Here is a 22,294-nt window from a genome sequence, read left to right as displayed (position 1 = left end):
AAAGACGCCCAATATAAATTTCAAGGATCTTCTATTTACGAGGTTGAGGTCTGTAAAACCCGAAACGCTTCCGTCGCAAACACCAAGACGAAACGTGTTTCGAAGCATCAGTTAAGCTCGCCTCAAAGCATCAGTTAATCAGCCCCCAATTATTGCCATCATCCGGTTTTGCTGTTATGCTAGTAATGATCTTTTTTAAGCATTTGTAATCCCCTTGTCGAAGTTACCTCTCATTTTGTCTCAGTCACAGTGCCATGAGCACTTATCCTATTAATAACAATCGATAGTGTATACATATCAAAGCGCACGCGCGGGAACAGCATCTTATTGACTATGCGGCGGGACAGTCGGATATACAACTCAAGAAGGCAGCGTCAAATGCCCCTCAAAGAAGGCCTTTCAGCCGATGGTGTTGGCCGATTCTCATAAGGTTGTAGTTAATTCCTTGTACCTGCTAGTCTGACATCTCAGGATGCAGCAGATGACAGGGGATTATCCCCGGCTTAATCAGATTAACCGCGGCATCATGGAAATTCATCGGCGCCATTTTCTGGAGAGCTTCCTTCGAGGGGCATATGCCCCTTCGCTCTTGAGTTGTATCCGACAGTGGTTTACATGCGGGAAATCTTCTTTTTTTGTGATTTTTAACTGCCCTGTCTACTCTTCGTATAGTGTGCGTGACTTGTGACGTCACTCTAGGCTCAACAGGCTCTCACGCATGCGCCCTCTTCTTACGGCTAAAGATAGGAGAAAAGCCCGGAGGTTAATGAAACTAAACCACACGGTCGTGATTCATAATCTGTAAGGCCTCCAAAGGAGGGTATCTGAGTCACATAGGATTCCTTGCACTTGAGGCACGAGCTCGCTTTTGGAGCAGCTAAGGAGACGTGAGTTCATTCTCCAGAGTTTAGGGGGCTCAGATACGTCAGAATCCTTCTTTACACTTTCCTCACAAATAGGCACCCCTTTACTGACGTTATCAATTCAAAAATCAGAAATCACCCATGGCCTACTTTTGTCACCCACAGCTGCTCAACGGCTTGGCGCAACTATGGGAGTCGAATTGACGGCGGTTCTAAATTTTCGCTTTACAGTTCGAACAGAAAACACCTCACACTGTCAAAGACAAGAGTACGGCTACCGGAGGGCCAGCCGGAGTTAAATGGAGTGCCATTTGCAACCTATGAATCAGTCTCGTGCGGGAAAATAAACTTGCAGCAAAAAATTGCAGTTTTTCGCCACAGTGCAAGCAATTGGGAACGAGTGCTTAAGCTATGGCCGTCGTTGAAACAGGTCAAACGTACGCTCATTTCCTTCTCATAACCGATTGAAATTAATTCGCAAACAACGTACATTCGACTTGAGGCTCTTCACCGTCCTGGTAAACGTTTGGCTAATCAAATCCCTGTAAGAAATCTTTCGCTACCAAACAATAACGTGGTGTCCGTTTTTACACCGCGGATGAAAACTCACAAAGACGATGCGAATCAAGTCGCTTTCGGATTCTTGAGGCATGCCATGAAGCTAATCGCCGCTGTTGCATAAATGCAAGAGGCGACGCCACGGAAGAGATGAGGTAAAGGAAAAAGGCGCGGGCTCTTCAAAAGATTAGCGATAAAGATAAGACAATGTGCACTTTCCGTCAATGCTCAGTTCTTCCTGCAAAGAGGGATATTCTATAACAGGCTTCACACGATGCCTGTCGGAAAGCCCTGGAGGGCTTAAGTGGAGAAACAAGAGACAATGCTATCTGCAAGACCCACTGAGCTGCTCTAGTACTTGCCCGCTGGTAGTAAGACTTGGAAAGTACGCATGTATATTTTTTATATTCAGTGGTGTGCGCCACTTTAAGTTTAGAACGGGGATGAGGATTTACGATGAGCGCAGACGAGTTTGGTAAGAAAACCGCAAAATGCTAATACGTAGTTATCAGCGGAGCTGCAGTCGGTTGCCTGACATACTTCGCGTTTTGTTGTCTTTATTGTTGCATGTCATCAAATGCAATGATTCCATAGAGTCGTGGTACTCGTTGTAATCCGTTTAACTAAAGGACATGCATTAGGACATCTCATCGGCGTCTTAGTGCAACTGAGTGAGATTCGCCTATTGCATAATTCACTACCTGCAGCCCCTGTTCAGCTTGTAAGAGTACTGCATTTGGGAACAACAGAAGCAACTCAAGACGGAACCACGCTCGAAGACAGTTCCTGGTTGACGCGCGGAAAGCAGCAACAAAACAAAAGAAGACAGCACTAGCAACCTTTCAGCGTGCAATAATGTTGCTGTGCCCATGTCCGCTTAAGTTGCCAATCGGCGACAATGCAAAGGGTGAAGATTCACCGAGTCATATATTATACGGCACAGTAGAAGGAGCGACTGTTTACGGGCTCTGTGCCAAATGCACTCCCAGCAACCTGGCGGTGTCTTATCGCTGCCTCGAAGATAAGAGTTGATTCCGCTTGTAAACAGAGTCCTATACTTCGGTGGACTCAGTCTTCTCACTCTATTCGATACGCCTGTAAGTAAAATCCGGACGGTGATCTCTGTTTCACACCTGTGGTCATCGGTCCCACAGAAATGGTCCTCGTTGTTAGAGTCGTGTGAACAAAAGGTTGTCTTCTTCGTCCGTGTAAAGCCTGCTCTGGGCCTGAGGTCAGGTAGGCATTCCACTGGCATTCCTTTTACTGAGACACGGTTTCCATCTGAGGCTCCTTGAATCAGCTTACTATATTTTGCAGAACTGGATTGCGTCTGTGACATGCACTCCACATCGGGCCGGTGCAGAGAAGGCGAATTCATCTTAGGTAAAGCTGTTCGTTACAGTGCTGCACCAAAACAGTTTTCTAAAATACCACGGCGAAGAGAGGAACCAACTAAAAAACCTTGGCAAAATATGATAGCGCGGGAACACCGAAAGTAATCATTAAGCGCACACTATTTAAATTTCTGTCATCCTGACCATGCTGCACCCGGATGAGCCGGATGTCCACCTTTAAACAATAACATCTTTTCTATGCCTCCCAAAATGAACGCTGTCAGCAACGCGTAGGCTCGAACGGGAAGACACGTGAAAACGCGAACATTTACCGGGTCATTTCAAGAGGGTAGTTGAAGACCTGCGCGCTTCACGCGAGGTCACCAAAACTGCATGTGGGGCACAGCGGTCTTCAGATATCCTTTGTCCTTCTCAAAACACGAGCCATTGTGACAGGAGTCGAACACCCTTTTGGTTTCCAAAGTTCAGGACAAGGAGGTGTGTTAGACTCCTGTCAACTAGAGGAAGATATGAGTATATCACATATCTGCAAGGGCCCTGCTCCTACCGTTCGCCGCGGCAATGGCAGCCACTGACATGCAAGAGGAAGACATGCACAGGAGTACTCACTCTGCAGCTGCTGTATGGCGAGTCGGTACTCGAGCTCCTTCTCGTCCACGTAATCCTGCGACTGCTGGGCGATCTGCTGGGCCAGGCTGGGTCCCCCTGGCTCCACGTACTCGCAGATGGGCTCCTCGGACCACACGCGCTGGCCCGATGGCTGGGGCACCACGTCCAGCGGAACGCGACGCGGACTAGGCGCACCACTTGCGGTCGGTATCGAGGTCGGGGTCGTCGTTATCATCATCGTCGGTTGCTGCTGCTGCTGCACCGTCATCTGGACTAACGGCGAGTGCTGCTGCTGCGGCAGGTGAGCCTGGGAGCGAGGCGAAGCCTGCGCAGGCGCTGTCGAGTACCACTGCGGCTGAGGCTCGTACTGGGCTTGAGGAGGCCTGTAAGGCTTGGGCGACGGCGAAGGCTGCGGCCTGTACGGCTGTTCTTGGCTGGGGAACGACGGGGCAGCCTGGAACTGCACATGCTTCTTCTGGAACTGGGGCGACGGCTGCTGCTGCAGCGGCGGGCCCCGAGTCACTGCACCAGGAGGCTTCCAGACGTCAGCCTTGGCTTCGACAATGCGCACACCGGCCGGAGACGGAGGTTGGCGTGGGGACGGAGTCGAAGGAGGCACCGGGGCGCCTCCTCCCCCAGCTCGAGCCGCGGCGAGCTGCTCTTGCAGACGCCTCTGCTGTTGCTGCTCCAGCTCCCTCTGCTGCTGGTGCAGCTCCTTCTGCTGTTGCTGCCAGGAAGAGGCCATCTCCTCGCGACCGTCTGCGGGGTCAACCACAGATTGTTGTTGTTGCGGCGGCGACGGCGGCGGCGACGACGACTCTGCAGGCGTCTCGGCCCCGCGCCTCTGTTCGCCGGGCGAGTCGTCAACGCGACCGGCGCGCCCTAGGCGATTCCCCATCCCGGACCTGGACACACCGCGTTAGGGTAGCGTCCATATAGAGCCTACAAGACTGCCTGCTTGGCCGTCGTCGCCGCATGCGATACGGGTCATGCAGAACGGGACTCTTCTACGCTCTCTGCTTGCGGAAGCGATCGGTTGTTATGGCTGGGCCCCTTGAGTTTTTTTAGCAGCCACGATCTTCTGGAAAGCGCCAACGACACAGGCGACGACTGGCGTTGATGCGTTATGGTCAGGGAATGGCTAATCGCTTGCAAGGCTAGTTTAAAAGCGTCTACGGCACAGATGGTAGGAGCGGATGTATTACAAGTAGCGAGCAGTTTGCCATATGCAAGTGCAGTGTTCTAGAAAGCGACTATGACATGAAAAACAAGCACGGATCGCACTATTTATTGCAAACAACCCTCTTTCCTAATAATCTAAAAAGCAAACCGGCAATCCTACGGCAAGGCCTGACTAAACGACTATAGCATGCCGGTACTTCTCGGGCAGGAAGGCCATGCGTCCTGGGTTACGTCTTCCAGTGGCGGCTGAGCTATAACGGGAGAACCAGGACGACGCACCAACATGCTGTGGTGCTTAAGGTACCGCATGGAGAATGAGGGCAAGGTTAAGAGTCTCGCTCTGGGTGAACACCTGAACCACGCCGTAAGAGAAGGGATGAAGGGAGCGGTAAAAGGGAGCAGAGAAAGAGGAGCAGGAACCCAAAGCACGTACGTTGACGAAACGACTCCATGCGACATGGACGTCATACTACGGAGAGGCTATGTGTGTCACGCTGTCAGAACCGTGCAATATGCGAGTTTGCGAGAAATAATTAGAGCGACCCACATCACAGGCACCGTTTGTGCGTGCGTTTCTCAAAAATCCGCACGTCCTGACAAATGTTCCCGTTGCTCCCCCCGCTAAGCGGTGCTAAATAAAGACGTCCACGCCGCGAGACGCTGAGCTAATTGCTTTGTTTTCCTCCAGTCTGGCGCATTAAAACGCGGGGAAACGTGGATGTTACTGCTATACTTTGAATCCTGCTTGTCTAAGAGATGTAAACAAAACCTGATACACTTAGTCACATGTTGAGAAACGTTACGAAACGACATAAGCCTCTGGCTCATGCAAACGAAACATGCAGCGCAACATCACGAATTTAATTTCTAATTGTTTAGAGAAGCTTTGAGCGAGTCGGAGCAATTAGGGGCTGGAAAGAAAGCCCGATGTATTCGTGGTAGCTGTCACGAGAAATCGCCCCGCATGCAAATTCGTACGACCCTGGGAAATTTTTTGAGCGGGATTCAGTTTGCATCCGCGCCGTAGCCGACAAGCGCAGTCAAGGTCAAGGGCGGGACCACCCCTCTGCGTACCTCTGCGATTCGCAAGTTTACCACGCACGACACGGAAACCCTCCGACACTCTCCCCCTCTCTCTCGTCAAGTCTCGTACAGACGTGAGCAGCGCTAATGTGCGAGGAAGTGTGTGCGCATAGACTGAGTTTGCTAAAAGAAGAAAGAAGTGATTCTGCGTCTCTCCTTGCTCGGATGCTACGAATGCTACGAGAGCGTTTTCTGTAGCGGATTCGAGTTACGCTATACATACGCGAAAGAGATTAAAGCATGACCTCTCCCGAGCGCGGCGTCTAATCTCGTGGAAATTGCGCTAGCACAGAAACCAGCTGCCGGTCGAGATCACACTCGTCGACGTGCCAAGCATTGTATAATCCAAGTGTCCACTATCAGCACTTGAACTACAAGGGCTATTACGGAAAGGACGAAATGTGCTTTCACTCCGAACAGTTCGCTAAAAACTCTGTTCTGCTTGTAAATAGAACGCTCCAACTGCACGAGGCCCCGTACACCTGAAATTTCTCTTGCTACACATCCGCGAAAGTGAGATCCAAACAGACCCTCACCGCGAATTCCTTCTCTCCCAATCCCTTCCAGCGCGCGCTACTAACCGGCTCTCCGAGTAGTGATATTAAACCCCCAACAAATACAACTCGCGAGGTCTGGTCCTTAAACCGGCAAGCTTCCTTCCTTGCTGGTGATAGGGAATTACAGCGCCCGCCGCGCCTCTCCTAAGAGTTCCAGAGCAACCCCGCGGACGTCCGCACTCACCAGCCATTTCGTCGGCGGCTGATGACGGTCAGCGATCATCGGAGAAGCTGACATACGCGGGTCCACGGCGCACCTGTCCGGCGAGGCAAACCGACAAGCTCAGCGCTCGCCGGCGCCTGTGCGAGGAGGGCGGGGGTGTGGAACGCGGCCGTTCGCTCCGGTTGCACCGACGGCCGTATCCGGTTAACGGGACGACACCCAGACACACACACACACACACAATCACCGCAGGCTTATACAGCTGCTATTACGACGTCGCCGCCGGCACAAGCAGCGCCGGGAACATGCGGGATCACCTAACCGGCGCCGCCGGCAGGACGTACAATACAACGTCAACGGGGAAGAAGAAAAAAGGCTATCACTCTCTCTCCTTCTACGCCGCTTCGGGCCTGCTGCTTACCTGGTCCGGGCACGTCCTCTTAACGGGATGCCCCGAGGGCGACGGCGAGGAATCGCTGCTGGGGCTCAACGACGCGCCTCTGATGTCTTCTTCGTGTCCTCCACGGCTTTCCCCTCTTGCTCCTCGAGGATTAAAGGAAGGAAGGAGAAAAACGGAGGAGAAACCGAAGCGCGGCCGGCCGCGGCGATTGAAATGGAAAGGGTTGCGGAGGTACACGAACGCCGTGCCTCGTTCTTGAATCAAGTTTCGGCCGCACCGATAGTGAAGATCGCGCAATAGTCCTGGCGGTGGTGTTGCTAGTTAGCAGGACACCGCCGTCTTCTTCGCTCCGGCTACTCCTGCGGGTACTCCTGCGGCTACTCCTCCTCCTACGGGCTCCCTGCTGCGGGGCGCGGCGCAGCTTGCAACGGGACAGGCTTCAGCTGCGGCGATGGGCGCTCCTGTGCTTCTTGCGCCGGTGGCTGGCCCGGCCCGAAAGGATGGGCGCAGGAGAGTCGCGGAGGGTGTGGTGGGGGGGGGGGGGGGGGGAAGAGGTGAAGGGAGGCGAGATGGATGCGGAACGCACGCACACGTTAACCGGAGGAGAAGACGTCCAAGAGAAAAGGAGGAACCCAGCTCAAGCGGCGGCGGCGTAAAACGTCGAGAAAGTTCTCTTCCCTTCCACTCCGTCTCTCGCACCGTCGAGCTTTGCTTTTCTTTTCGCAGAGAGAGAAGGAGCTTTGCTGCTAATTTTGAACGCGCGCGCACCGCGGTCCCGTCCCCCAAACCGCCGGCGTCTGCAGTCTTCTTCGCTGCTGGAGAAGAGTCCTTCCTAGCGCATCACGCTGCCACGCCGCCCCGGCGCTTGCCTCCAGCGCCGGGTCCCGGTTGGTCGGGCGTCTTCGGACGGTGTCGTTGCCGGTAGAAGCGTAGGCATCACACTCGCATCGGCGCGACGTCCTGACAGTCGGGCTCTGCGGTGCACCACGCGAGAAAGGCCGACGGAGAGTTCGGGAAGGGAATAGCTAACGGAGGGGGTTTCTATTCTACAACGATAGACAGGCGAGGGGACCGCAAGCGACGCTGCGGTGACGGCGGCAGCTGTGGGAAAGCCGCACGCATAGGGCGGCCTCCGTGGAATGTGTGTGTGTGCGTGTGTAAATATGCCCGGCGCCCGCCGTCAAAGCATGAGGGGAAGGAATCTAGAGGCGCTTATAAAACTGACGCCGCCGCCGCCGCGGTGCAGTCAGGTGGGCGAGAGGGGGGGGGGGGCAGAGTGCATAAGATGGAGACGACCCGTGGCTCCTCGGCTCGGGAGATTATGGCACCTTTCTCTTCCACTATCTTGTCGTTTCCTTAAAGCGTAGATTGCCGGGCCGTTTCGGTTAAAGCGGGCACACTTATCTCTCTTGCGACCATCCATCCCCTAACCCTGCCTCCCCCCAACAAACACACTTTCTCTCTTCCCTTACAGCCGCCAACGAGGATCTGGGAACTTTTTTCCACCACCACAGGAACTGTTTGTTGTGTTGTCACCTCCGCTCCTGCTTGAGAGCTTTCGCAATGAATAACATTTCTAATGTCGATGTCATATAATCAAACGCAGTTTTGCCAGCGACTTCAAGGGTACTGTCATGAACTTCACCAACCGGTGATCTACAATAAGCAAAAACAACAAAGGAGTCAACAGTGACGACAGACGGTGGCGGTAGTGGCTTCAGGTTGTATAAAATAAAAAGCAAAAAAAGTACGTGCCGTCCACTGAAACGGTTGCATTTTTCTCATGCCTAAACAAAAGGCACAGGGAGGGTGATTAACAACTCGCAAACAAAGATAAGAGTGACGTAGAGAAGAAGAGGCAGTGGAGATTATATCTTGTCCACTGCTAGACGAAGGCATTTCTCAGGTCCTCTCCAACTACTGCAGTGCCAACTCGTGAGCCGCATATGTTAACTACCGTTTCCCTTAATCAAAGTCGTCGTTTATGTTTGTCGGGTAGTTCTCAGCATTTAGTTTCTGAACATAATGGCGCACAATTTTTCTGGTTAATTGTTCTTAATCTGGTTACATCGTCTCGCCAGTTGAACTTTTTTCCCATCTGTTATCTGGAGTTATACTAAGTCTTGATGGTGATGATAAATTTTCATGACGCGAGGTCAGATTTTACCAAAGAGGGATATGGCACAAGGTGTTTTCGTTTACTCAAGGTGGGGTCAATGACCTATTCACCAAGAGTTTTAGCTCAAAAGAACACCCGGCCAGGGGAAAGCTTGCATCTTTTTTATCACCGGTGAATGCCCGGTTGGCTGCAGTTATACTTACTGCTGAGCTTACCCCCTTATTTTTTGCTTCTGTCGCAGTGGCAGTAAAGTTTCTAGTCCGAGTCGCCAATAAAAAAAATAAAGAAAAATTCCAGGGACTCCGAAATGATATTTGAAAAAGTAAAAATGCGGCAAAGATAAAGAAAACAGACGCGTGCTCCTTAACCGCGTGCTTCTTAATGCTCGACAAAGCAAGCAGAAGAAAAAAATCATAATTAAAGGAGCAGTAAAGAACTATTCCTGAGAGCAGCTTCGCCTCAAAACCCAGGCAGCCGAGACGCGACCGCCCCACATTTCCCCGTGTCTCGAGCGTGGCTATATTTTCCACAGCCACGCGGGGCAGGGAGATGGCCGCATCTGCTGTTTCCGGTACGTTCACGATCCACTTTAGCATCCCCAGTCCCTCCCCGAACCACTTTTTAAGCTTCAAGCGTGTTTTTCTATATGCGCTTATAACAATATTCGCCCATCATGTTGTTGTACACGTGCAGGCAATTTACTGAAGGCAACAGCAACTGCATACTAGTAACCAACGATTATACTACGAGCATGAGTGAAATCACTCTTCACATTGCTAGTACGCAGTTTTACCACGAAATAATGATTCCCCCAACTGTTTCGTAGCGTCGATGTCATCAGTAGCAGCAGCTCGAGAACTTGATGAAATACGCGCTTTTCTGAGAATACTGAAAGCACTTCTATTCTTAGCGAGTTGTGCACATCCCTATAAATTTAATTGCGAGTGGTGCCGTAGTGGAAAGCTCCGGTCTAGCTTCGACACGGGAGGCTCTTTAACTTTCACCGCTCAAGCATTTCGGGTGCTTTTGCTGTGCCACATAGCTTTATGCGACAGCATAGAGCCCTCACCGGAGCGAAAACCCGGCGCCGTCCAGGAAAATCTTGATTGGCTGACGGGTAGTGACGTCATCAGTGACATCACCAAAGCGGAGAAATGCCGTTGGATGGACGGACGTGACGTCATCAGCCCAACAGTGACGTTGCAGACCAGGTTTGCCTGTGCGAAGCACCCACTTGCAAACCGTGGCAGGCGGTGTATGGGAAGAGAGCAAGCTGATCCTCACAAACTCCACCGATCACTTCCGGCGAAGACACCAAGAGCTTCGAATGTCATCGCATTGCCAACACGTAATGGAATTAGGTGTTACTGTGTTGTTTTTTTCATGCTTCTTTTAACTCTTTACTTCATCACTATTTGCTATTATTGTTGTTGTCGTTGTCCTCTGTTGAAGTGGCACATACCCACAGTGGAGGATTGGCCTTATTCCTTGATTCTTTTATTTTTTTAGTTAAGTTTTCTTCGTTTTCTTCACTAGCTCTCAGTGCCATCTTATCATTTTCATCTTTACTTTTCCTATTCTCTTCTTTAATCCTTTCTCGCTGATTTGATCCTTTTTTTTGTTATTCATCTTCCTTTTTTTTTCATTTATTATTTCTCCTCATTTTCTTCTATTATTTCTTTCAGCTCACAACTTCAGCTCTTCTTTTGCCTCTTGCTAGCCCCTGTCAGCACACCACCCGCAATGCTCTAAAGCAATGCAGAGAAGCGTGTTGTGTGCACAAAACAATCTGCACGCGTCGGTGCAAAAATTCACAGGGACACCTAATTCTATCATGTGTTGACAGTGCGACAGCATTAGCAGCTGTTGATCGATTGATTGATTGATTGATTGATTGATTGATTGATTGATTGATTGATTGATTGATTGATTGATTGATTGATTGATTGATTGATTGATTGATTGATTGATTGATTGATTGATTGATTGATTATTCGGTCGGTCGGTCGGTCGGTTGAAAACCTTCATTGGAAATCACAAACCCTCAGCAGCTGAGTCGGCCGCCGTAGCTTTAGCAATCGTACGCAGCTGGTTGACCAATAAAAGCCTCATGATTGTTCAGGAAGCCTTTAGGGACTATATGAACGGCAGAATCGACGTGAACGCCCTCATAATTCAGACGAAAGTAGCAAACCCAAATTTCACCTCTGTATACATGTATTTGATACCGGGGCATGAAGTATGACCCGGAAACGAGGGAACAAAAAGACTAGCTTGAACTTACACCAACCGCGCGACACATATACGTATGTTACCCTCAACATCGGGAGTCATGTCCTGTCCTTCGCTGATCGCCTAAAACCCTTAGGCGCTGTTATGCTCTACACAGGGACCTCAACAAAAAAAGTCCAAGGACTAGCGAAAAATTCAAATCGGAGTTTATCCGTTATATAACCGCATGTTGTCCGTCGGGGCCACAACACAAGACGGACAAAGCGCATGTTGCACGGGCCACGAAAGCTTGCGAGGGTACTCCGCAGTCTGTTAACGCTATGAGGGCCATGAACGCGAAAACTGCCCGACGTCGGTGGTGGCTTCGGCGTGGGCAGCAGGTGGCGAGAGAGATAGATCCCCGTTTCCACTTGTAGGGGAGAGGAGGAGAGTGCGGTCGGACTAGTTCGGTCGGTGTTATCTCGAGCAATTTAGTCTGCCTTTTCATTCCCTGCAATACACCCTCGCTTCAAGGGGCCCGTATGATGTTGTGGCAACAGTAATCACTCGGCGAATTGCCTGCCAGAAATTTGGCTGCCAGTTTCAAACAGAGGCGCTGACCAACTGCTTGTGTCTGTGACTGATGGCCACATCTACGCACTAAACACGAATACACCTATATGAGCGTAGAAAGGGAGTAATCTGCTTTGTAGCGCACTCCTTTTTATAAAAGGGAGTGTGCCAAAGGACAGCTTACACCCTTTTAACTCCTATTTGCTTGCACTGTACTGCATCTTCGCGAGTTTTTGTAGAAGGCAGCTTCCGCGTATAAACCGTGGTGGATTTGTCTCCGTATCGCGAGTCAATGTGCTTTCCTCGTGCCATTCTCCGTCCTTGGTGTATATATACTCTGTTGCATATGAGCAGGGATCGGTGGGCCTTCGGGAGCTGCCTGGCTTGCATAGGAATGTCCACCTGATAGCCCTGCATGTGCCATCTGCGGGCATGACGAGACTATTACCCACATTCTTTGTGACTGCCCCGCCTACAGCGCCGAAAGGCAGTCTCCCAGCCGTGCGCTGGAGCGCCTAGATCCACGCCCCCTGACGGAAATGAAGATTCTGGGCCACTGGCCGCGGCGATCGTCGGCGGTGAAGGCCGTCTGGCCTCCATGATAGGCTGTAACTTCAACAAACACTGACTTTTTAGAGTGTCTTATATTTTCTGCTACTCTCCTTTCTCTTTCTTTTTTTTTATCCCCTCAATCCTTTCCCCCCGTGTAGGGTAGCAAACCGATTATTCTTCCGGTTAACCTCCCTGAATTTCTTCTTCTACCTCCTCCTCCACCTTTATTTTGATTCCTTCGAGGTCTGCAGCTCTTACAACAGGGGTGGGAAACTTGCTCGCCAGCTGGAGGCGTTTGCGTTGAGCCATTAGGAGTGCCTCTTGTTAGTCGTCGTATCTGTTTGCGACTCCTTATTTTTTTAGTTTCTCTTTAGCTGCTTTCTCAGGGAGGCCTAGCACGGCTTTCTGCGTCTTACGCAGGATTACCTCTAATTGTTCTTGTTATCGTTTGTTTAGACAACGCCGAGGTGACTCGTCTAATCAGGAGCGCTTTCGCCAGTCTGACGGTGTCCCCTTCTCACATTCCCTTGCGTCTGTTCGTGACGCGGCGGGACATTCTCGTCACTTTTAAGGCGAAAACCTTTAAAGGGCAACTGCAGCACTTTTTCGACAATTTCGCGATATTCAAGGATTGAAATCTATATAGGATGTTGCTAAAGCATGCCAAGTATTTTTGCACTAGCATTTAAAATAGCGACGTAATCGATTATTGAATTTTGCGCTTCTCCTCAGTGCATCGGAGGAGTGCAGAAAAACTCAGCGTGACGTCACGGAAGTATGATTTCAGATCACCGCTGTCGTCAGCCACACCTTGCCCTGACGCGTTAGACAATGCCAAACAACTCTGGGCGGGGTTTGCCTTCGGTGGCGTTGGTTTTTTTTTCTCCAAAGCAGGCGTTTGTGCGTTAGAAATGTACCGATACCTTCGATGACTGCCCCCCCCCCCCCCCCCCGCTTGGCGTTGTGCGCTGCGGAGAAGCTTGAAGGGCGTCCGGATTTTAATCGGCTATTTCTTCACTATTTAAAGTGCTAGCCCAAAAAGTCTTCGCACGCTTTACCTGGAAGTTTCACACATTCGACCCTCTTAAGCTCGTTGATTTTTAAAACTTATGCTGTTTCCCTTTAATGGCTCATACTGTCGTCCGTTAACAAAGTGTGTCACACGCGTTTAACTAGGGAACTAAAAAAGATAGAAGGTAACCAATGGTTGCTTCAGATAGAGCAGGAAAAAAATGAACCTAGAAACCAAGTTTGATGAATGTTGAATAATTAGTTAAATAATTATAAACAAAGATGTCGACATTGCGTCGAAATAGCGCCGAAATAGCGCGGACGTCGATATAGCCACGGGAACGGTGTGACGTCACATCCACCGGAAGTCGTCACGGCATCGTGAAAATTGTCACAGAATGTTTAGAAAAACGTCGAATTTCTGTCAAGTTAGATGAAAAAATATGTAATAAAGCGTAATCAACACTTAAGATCCCCGAAAGATGAATAGTTTGGGTACCGATATAGCCACGGGGACGGTGTGACGTCACATCCACCGGAAGTAGTCCTGGCATAGTGTCCTCGGCTTTCGCCTCTCAACACTTCAGTTGGCAAAGTGTCCTCGCAATGTTTTTTTTTAAGTATTATTAATAGCTTCCAGTGAAACAGCCTCGACAGGCTATTACGTGCAGGCTTTTTGGGATGCAGTCGGTGTGATACACACTAGTTCGGAGACAGTGCGCGTTAAAGAGAGCAGCAGCTACTATATTTGTAGCGATGGCGACCACGACGAAGATGAGGGGGAAGTGATTTACGCAGTTAAAAAGCCATGTACCATCTTTTGAAAGGTTAACAACAACAAAAACCCGCCCAAAGCGGCTTCGTTGACAGGAAGCCATTGAGGCCCCTTGACGGGTGCATGGAGGGCTCCGGAGACGAGCAGGTGTCCACCAAGGCCCGGCCCACGACGTGGCCACCCGACAGCGAGCGGCAGAACCTGGCAGCCAGTTTCGTCAGGTATGCATCCTTACGCGACGCCCGCAGTGGGTGTCAGATGTAGGATCCCGTTGAGTCTCGGCGCTACGTACATTCACTGACAAACGCTTACAATGTCTGTTTCTGCAATGGCCGCGATCCAAGCAATGGGAGGCGTAGCCTAAGGCCTGAATTTTACTAGGTGCTAGGGTATCTGCAAAGCGTACTGGGTTTCCCTCTCCCCCACCCTCCGAATGGTTTTGGCGGTAACCATCCACGGGTTACGCATTCCTCTGCTCTCGTCATACCCCTCTCCTTCCACGGTAACCAACCTCCGAGTGGTTCCCATTGCACCGCACCGACTGGTTACGCCGACAACAACAACTACTACTACGGTGCCAAGCCTAGGAACGCGCACTTAACAGATGTCGCTGGAAAAAGTTCACGAAATATACTGTATAAATGGGGCAGCTCTCTCCCAACTGCCCCTCCAAGAGTGATCCTTAAATCCGCCCCAGCCCGAAACCCTACCTCCACACCCCACAGACTCACTCCCCATCACCACTTACGCATCCTATGACTGGTTACTACACCCGTCTACTCCAACCCTCTCAGCAAAAGGTATTTCCAACTGGCATCGGCATTTCGCGCCACCTCAGCTGTCGTTTAAATTCCCATTACCACCAGGGGTAAACGTCCAGTACGGCGCTAGCTACTAAGGCGATGGTTCCCAGCAAACACGTGGTAGTGCTTGTCGTGTTCGTCGCAGAAAAACGTCCGCGATCACGTGGCCCAGGCACATAGCCGGTACCGCACGCTTACTTAGTCGTCATCAGGTGGGACGTGACAGCATCAAACACCTTGACCAAACGGTGACCTCACTTCCCATCGCCACTTCCTGTTTGACACCACTTCCGGTTTGGTGACGCCACGCGCAGTCATAACGAGTCATGAATGACATGCTGATCATGACCACGTATCACATGTCATTGATGGTGCCACCATAAGTGATGTGATCAGGTGTGACGAGACGACGACACCGCCTAATTTCACCTGCACTGAAATGAGTCTTCTACGGCCGGTCATCGAAACCTCAACCTTCTGCTACTCGTCGATGTTTCTCTGGCTTTATGGAGTCGTATTAGTAGCACACTAGCGTATTGACATGTCTACCTTCAAAGAAAAGTTGGTAATGTTACTATTCTGGGATATCGCGATCGCCTTCGCCAGTTAGCAGGAAGCACGGAGCTGGCCTTTGTGGTACTGCCATCTCCGGTCGCGAAAAGTCTTGCGAATGTTCTGTGTATTTTCGTGTGGCGCAGGTCGGGGTCTGCGGGGATGAGAGTAGACATCCCGAAAAGACGGGAGGGAGGATGTGGTAAAGTTCTCGCTGTCACTTCACCCCTTAGCGTGGAAGGCCTGCCAGTACGGGAGTTACAGGAGTGTGCTAAAATGGAGTGGAGCCCATATGGCAGGTTCTCTCAGATCATGAATGGCAGTTTACCAATATCACTCAAGGGAAAGAGGTGCATCTTACCGCTACTCACCTATGGGGCGGAAACGTGGAGGCTAACAACGAGGGTTCAGCTTAAGGACAACGCAGGCGAGCTATGGAAAGGGAAATTATAGGTGTAACGTTAAGAGGCGGGAAGCGGGCGGAGTGGGTGAGGGAACAAACGCGGGTTAATGACATCCTAGTTGAAATCAAGAAGAAATGGGCTTGGGCAGTGCATGCAATAAGAAGGCAAGATAACCGCTGGTCCTTAAGGGTAACGGAGCGGATTCCAAGAGAAGGCACGCGTAGCACGGGGTGGCAGAAAGTTAGGTGGGCGGATGAGATTAAGAAGTTTGCGGGGATACGGTGGCCGAAACTGGCAAAGGACAGGGTTAATTGGAGAGACATAGAGAGCCCTTTGCCCTGCAGTGGGCGTAGTCAGGCTGATGGTGATGGTGTAATTTTAACGTGACTCTGGATTGTGCGTACTCTTTGGACCTGTACAACCTAGTTCATCACATCCCAAACCACCCCCCTCACCTTCTACGAAGGACGCACGAAACACGCTCGTGAGCACAGCGCATACCAGAGCGGAGCCGTCGGTTGCTCTCTTCGTGGTGCAGGTCCTCGGTTCAACCTCTGCCACGCACTGTCCCGGCCCCGTGGTGGCGTCGGCGCCTGGATGCTGCCGGCTGGAAGTGGCGGGCCGCCGTATTTCTCGGCACCCTGATGACCTTTGCCGGTCTGGGGCTCACCGCGGGTCTTCTGTTTGCCAGGAAATACCGTACGTATCCACGTGAACATACTGCAACCAATCGATGTCGATCTTGCACACGCGCACAAACATTGCAGTCTAATTCCCTCCCTCTGGGTCTATATGGTGAAGAACGCACTGTAGGACTGCCCTCTTGTGGTTCTTTGAGCGAACACCTGACACCCGTGATTATAAATCAGGGATTGTACAAAGGGGATTGAAACGCGGATTTCCTCTATCACCCCTTCGTCTTAGTAACCCCTCAAATTCATGAGTTACGTCCATGACTGCACTCGGCCCCAGGTCAACCCAGAGCCACGTCATCACGAGTGGCACATTACCCCGATCGCATACTGCTCGATCCACATTGTGGAATTGTGGTTCAGGTCAACCAGGGCAACATTATTTCTCTTCAGCAGGCAGTGGAGGTGGGTGTTTCGCAACTTTGTCACTTTCAAGTTCTTGCTCGAAACTTGGCTACAGAAAACTTCGGCGAGCAGCCCTTGAGTTCATCCTTCATGGAAACTAAGACTGCGGAGCGCCCTTGCCAGCTGTTCCACCCATTGCAACATGCGCGTTGTCCGCAGTGTGGCCCGGACGAAAAAAGGATGCTAAGTGCACGGTGAGCTATATGGTTGGTCGCCGTGCCATGCGGCACATCCTCCACCACCGGCCACAGCTTTGGTACCAGAGGTGGTCTCCCTCCTCACAAATGATGCGGTGTGGGGTGCATCGCCATTTCCTCTGTATCCGTACAACAATCTTCCCCTCATCACGTGTTTCGTGTCGCGTGACACCGACGGAGACGTTCCCAACAAGGGCTTCTTGTATGTTCCCGGCCCACTGCACGACGCTGGTCGCAGTTTTGGTCTTGGGGGTTTGTCCAGCGCTGGGCATGTGCACTGCTTTGGCGTCGCTGGAGGTACCCAATACTTTTGCTCTGGCACAGCCTTCCGGTCCTATGGCGGATGGGGATCCCGGCATATTCGCCAGCGTAACACGCAGCAGCGTTCCACCCCAGCCATACCTCCCAGGCATACGCCTAGTGCTTTGGACGCTCGATCATAACGATGGCTGCTCAGCGTTGTGTTTACGGGACGTACATTCATATACCAGTGAGGTCCACGCGTTTACCAGCTGGGGAGTGCGAATGCCGTTCATCAAGGCTGGAGGAGAACGGGCCCTCTCGAGGATGCACCCCGTTATAGTCACGTGACGCAGTTGGTTCTGGCTGTGGTTTAACTTTATGGCCAAGGAGGGCGATAATGGTGCAGCAGGCGCTCCTCACCTTCCGATCGCTCCGGAGGGGGCCAAAAGAGGTCCGAGAGTTATCATGCAAGAACTCTCATAGCGTCTACATTCCCTGACTCGAGTCCGCTACGTAAGCGGTTTTCTGTCGGAGCACAATCATAGAAGGTAGGAAATGTGCTTGGGCGGGGCATGTGACAAGCCCATCCTATAACCAATGGTCCGTCAGGGGGATACATGTGTAGTGGATTCCAAGGGAAGATGGAAGATGCAAGGGGAGGCAGAAAGGCTTGCAAGAGGAGAGATGAGCTTGGAAAGCTTGCGGGTAGAGGGTGACAGCGGATGGCGTACTACACGGCTAATTTAAGACCCATGGGAAAGGCTTTTGTCCTGCGTTGGATGTAACGTCGTTGGTGTTGATGATGGTGATGAATGTTCTTAGCCCTTCCCTCTAGCCTGCTTCAGGCTTCATTGATCGGTATATGTATAGTCCAGCAATTTGCCCTTTAATACATCGCATGTCCTGCGTCATTGCATATGACCGGTAGAATAAAACCGTTACTCTCCGATAGTATGTTCGATTGTTATTCAGCCGTGCCGACAATGACGGATCCATGCGTGGCACGCCTCGATCCAGGAGCAAAACTGAGAATAAATAACGCTGGACTAGAACTGCAGTACACGTTATCCCTGCTCCGACTTCAGCTAGAATATTCCCTAAGTTGGCACTTTGGTCTAGTTCGTGTGACATTGCCAATAGATATCGTGCTAGAGAGACAGGACGCAGTGAGAGACGCGGCCGTGTCTCTCTGTGTGTCCTGTTGCTAGCACGCCGTACTTCTTCGCTAGAATGTTCTCAAAGCGAGCTTCTTCTCCAAAATATTTCATACTTTTTGCTTACACCTCACAGTGCCGCCTGTGAAGTTTTTATTCCCATAGAGTGGCCTTCAGCCAAAATGGGCAAGAAAGAAAAGCGGAAAGGAACCTTGCCTGCAGTGTCAACCGGTGTGCTCTATTCACTATTCAGCCGGACATTCTACTCTCAATTTCGATTTTTACTTTTTTCAAATAGTTTTGCAGGCTGCTTTCGAAAATTGTTTATTGTAACCAAGAAATCAAAAGAGGGTGATCTTAAATATACAAAGCAATCATCAACTCAAAAAGGGAAAAAAAAGAAAAACAGGAGCTGCCCTCAAAGGAGGGAAAACCACGCAGTATTGAAGACAGATCACGTCGTTCGCTTCTTCGTCCTCGAGTGCCGTCTTTTTATGCCCTGGAACCCACGTTGCTATACATACAAGCAGCACTTCTAGACGAGACTAAGTTCGATTGAGCTACCATTCACACACTTTGCTCGCTTCCACTTCTTTTAAGTGCGAAAGCACAACTCCAGACGTACCATTCCCGAGCAAGATTGCCTTGTGTGAAGCATCCGAGTAACTCGGGTAAGTTCGGGTTTGTTCGGAGAAGCGTCGCGCAAGCTGCAGCCAATGGGAGGAAGCTCGGGTGCGTTCGGAGGAGCGTCGCGCCAGCTGTAGCCAAAGGGAGGAAGCTCGGGATAGTTCGGAGGAGCGTCGCGCAAGCTGCAGCCAATGGGAGGAAGCTCGGGTGCGTTCGGAGGAGCGTCGCGCCAGCTGTAGACAATGGAAGGAAGCTCGGGATAGTTCGGAGGAGCGTCGCGCAAGCTGCAGCCAATGGGAGGAAGCTCGGGTGCGTTCGGAGGAGCGTCGCGCCAGCTGTAGACAATGGAAGGAAGCTCGGGATAGTTCGGAGGAGCGTCGCGCCAGCTGTAGCCAATGGGAGGAAGCTCGGGATAGTTCGGAGGAGCGTCGCGCAAGCTGCAGCCAATGGGAGGAAGCTCGGGTGCGTTCGGAGGAGCGTCGCGCCAGCTGTAGCCAAAGGGAAGAAGCTCGGGATAGTTCGGAGGAGCGTCGCGCCAGCTGTAGACAATGGGAGGAAGCTCGGGATAGTTCGGAGGAGCGTCGCGCAAGCTGCAGCCAATGGGAGGAAGCTCAGGATAATTCGGAGGAGCGTCGCGCCAGCTGTAGACAATGGGAGGAAGCTCGGGATAGTTCGGAGGAGCGTCGCGCCAGCTGTAGTCAATGGGAGGAAGCTCGGGATAGTTCGGAGGAGCGTCGCGCCAGCTGTAGACAATGGGAGGAAGCTCGGGATAGTTCGGAGGAGCGTCGCGCAAGGTGCAGCCAATGGGAGAAGGGCGTCGCACCAGCTGCAGCCGAGTGGAGAGAGGGTGTGACGATTAAGAGCGGGAAACGCTTTTGCGTGGACGTGCAGATGCAGAAAGAAGAGACGAAGAATGAGCACATGCTTTCGAACGTCTACTCGGTTTTCTGACGTTTAAACCCTACCCCCTTTTTTAATGCATCAGGAGGGCCATGAAGACGAAAACTGTCCGCCGTCGGCACATGTATGAAGCCTCCACCTTTCCACTGGTGAGGAGAGGAGGGAGACGCCGGACTAAGCACGACTCAGTAAAAATGATACCGACTAAGAATGAATAAGCAAAAATTAAAAGAAGTTGGGTATAAATAGAATCAGAATTGGAGTATTATCGGAATTTTATTAGAATCAGAACTGGAATAGATTGGCGAGTGAAAAAAAAATGGCATCGCATATCCTCCGCATCAATCCAATTGATCGCCTCTAAAATTTTTTCCTACCAAGCTCCTTTGTCTCTTGAATATACCGGTGCGGTTCGGAGCAGACGTCCAGCAAGAGTGGAAATGTTACTATGCCTTTCATTTCCTCTTAAAACATTTGCGTTTTCTTTTGTATTTGCTTTTTTAGGAGACATTGTAGTCTCATTCTGCACACACTTTTCAGTGATAGTAACTCCTTAATCGTCTAGTTAGTATTGACTGCCACACATTTTTCTTAAAGTTAAGACAAACATGAAGGAAGGAACAAGACTCAGTCTGTATACCTGCATCATGCTATTCTCTGATATTTATACCTATAAATTTATCTCGCAAGTAAGGCTAATTAGACCATCCAGTAAAACATGATTCTGGGTAAAATATGCCTCCAACTTTCTACCAAACGAGCATAGCAAATCTTCAGGAAGCGCTTAAAACGCCCATACGGACTCGGTTACGGACGTGGGCGAATGATTTGGCGTAAGTGCCCGGGAACACAAGTCTTGATCCTCAAGGCTCGCAGGTTACAATAAAACGGACAGTTGAGCTAGTTGATATATCACTGAAAGCACACTGAATACCGAGCTCCAATACTCGCTGTACTTAATGTCGCGGTCATTAAAGTGTCATCAGTGAGCGGTATCATTTGCACACATAATGTGGACCACCTAATTGGCGTAGAATGCTCCGAGTGGCTTCAAACGATTCAGCGTGTTACGAAGCATAAGAGTACTAGCCGAATCAAAGCGTAGTCTTTAACAAGTATTCGTGCCGGCGACCTTTGGTTCCCCAAGCCGTGCTTTCTTGAAACTTCAAATGTCCATTACGGCCAAACTAATTGACGTAGGACATTCCAAGTGGCGTCAAACTTGCCTTCTTGCGTTGTGTACGTTGGCACCAAAAAAGTAGATATCCGGATATAACGAAAAATTTGCACTGGATATAAATAAAATGGCTGATGACGCAATATTCGTTCGATATCGCTAACGCTTGATACTCGCACGCTTGAGGCACCAAAACCAAAGTGGGAAGAAAAAAGAGCAAAACGCTGAGGCAGCGTGCGATTTGATTTATGGGGTTTAACGTCCCAAAGCGACTAAGGCTATGAGAGACGCCGTAGTGGAGGGCTCCGGAAATTTCGATCACCTGGGCCGCGGCGGCTAGAATTTCTTTGGAGGAGAAATTCTAGAGGCCCGTGTACTGTGCGATGTCAGTGCACGTTAAAGAACCCCAGGTGGTCGAAATTTCCGGAGCCCTCCACTACGGCGTCTCTCATAGCCTTAGTCGCTTTGGGACGTTAAACCCCATAAATCAAATCGCACGCTGCCTCAGCGTTTTGCTCTTTTTTCTTCCCACTTTGGTTTTGGTGCCTCACGTTGTGTTATGCAAGCCCCGAGCGCGAGCCGCTTTAAAAGAGAGAGCGTGTCGTATCATTGTCTGCTTCCCACGCAGTGGACATGCCGGCTGTCAGGCCCATGTGAAATCGCCGGACCGATCACTGCTACACTCAGCCGCACAAGGACGGAGCTCTGCATTCGCGCACACAGTCAACTGCACCACGACACTGGAGGAACAAGGATCGGCCACCAATCGCCGGCACACGCGTATACAGTACAGAGAGAGAGGAAAAGGAGAAACAACACAGAACGGAGCAAAAGAAGAAAAACAAAGGACAAACAAAGAACATGCAATCTAGCGCGTGTGTCGACGGCGAAAAGACGAGCAAGAAAGAAAAAGACGAGGACAAGAATAATTTCCACGGAAACAAGAAGAAGGAGGAAGTCTTTGTCCGCGCGCGCGGGCACACTCGTAATACCGCAGCAAAGACACACACTCCGCAGCCCACGGAGTCTTTCCCCTCCCTTTCTATCGTTTAATTCTCCCGCCGCCCCGCGAGCAACGCGCTGCTTCTGTCAAGGGCGATGAGATGTGTGAGCGCGCGCGACACTCAAC

The 22,294-nt window shown here is 50.9% G+C and overlaps 1 protein-coding gene and 1 long non-coding RNA gene across 12 annotated transcripts in view; one reads left to right on the top strand and one right to left on the bottom strand.

Moving 5' to 3' along the window:
• Positions 1-7,290, bottom strand: part of LOC149332392 (uncharacterized) — a 372,379-nt gene extending 365,089 nt beyond the window's left edge. For 10 of the 11 annotated variants that reach the window (XM_089557304.1, XM_089557316.1, XM_089557306.1 and 7 more), the window contains exons 1-2: positions 6,792-7,289; positions 3,386-4,144 (exon numbers count right to left, since the gene is read on the bottom strand). In XM_089557304.1, coding sequence (XP_089413430.1) covers positions 3,386-4,130 — 745 coding nt within the window. In that variant the 5' untranslated portion in view covers positions 4,131-4,144; positions 6,792-7,289. Of the gene's footprint in view, positions 1-3,385; positions 4,145-6,791 lie in introns of all 11 variants that reach the window. The other variant, XM_089557313.1, reaches the window with a different exon arrangement.
• A 6,832-nt stretch (positions 7,291-14,122) lies between these two features.
• On the top strand, positions 14,123-21,950 carry LOC149332391 (uncharacterized). The gene is made up of 3 exons (XR_016284891.1): positions 14,123-14,232; positions 16,309-16,469; positions 21,794-21,950. It is a non-coding gene; the product is annotated as an uncharacterized LOC149332391 (long non-coding RNA).
• Positions 21,951-22,294: the final 344 nt, after the last annotated feature.

The sequence above is a fragment of the Amblyomma mixtum genome, chromosome 8 (genome assembly GCF_055824585.1).
Source record: "Amblyomma mixtum isolate Tamu chromosome 8, ASM5582458v1, whole genome shotgun sequence".
Lineage (NCBI taxonomy): Eukaryota > Metazoa > Arthropoda > Arachnida > Ixodida > Ixodidae > Amblyomma > Amblyomma mixtum.
The sequence above is the reverse complement of the archived record's forward strand: the minus strand, read 5'-3'. Positions and strand labels throughout refer to the sequence as shown.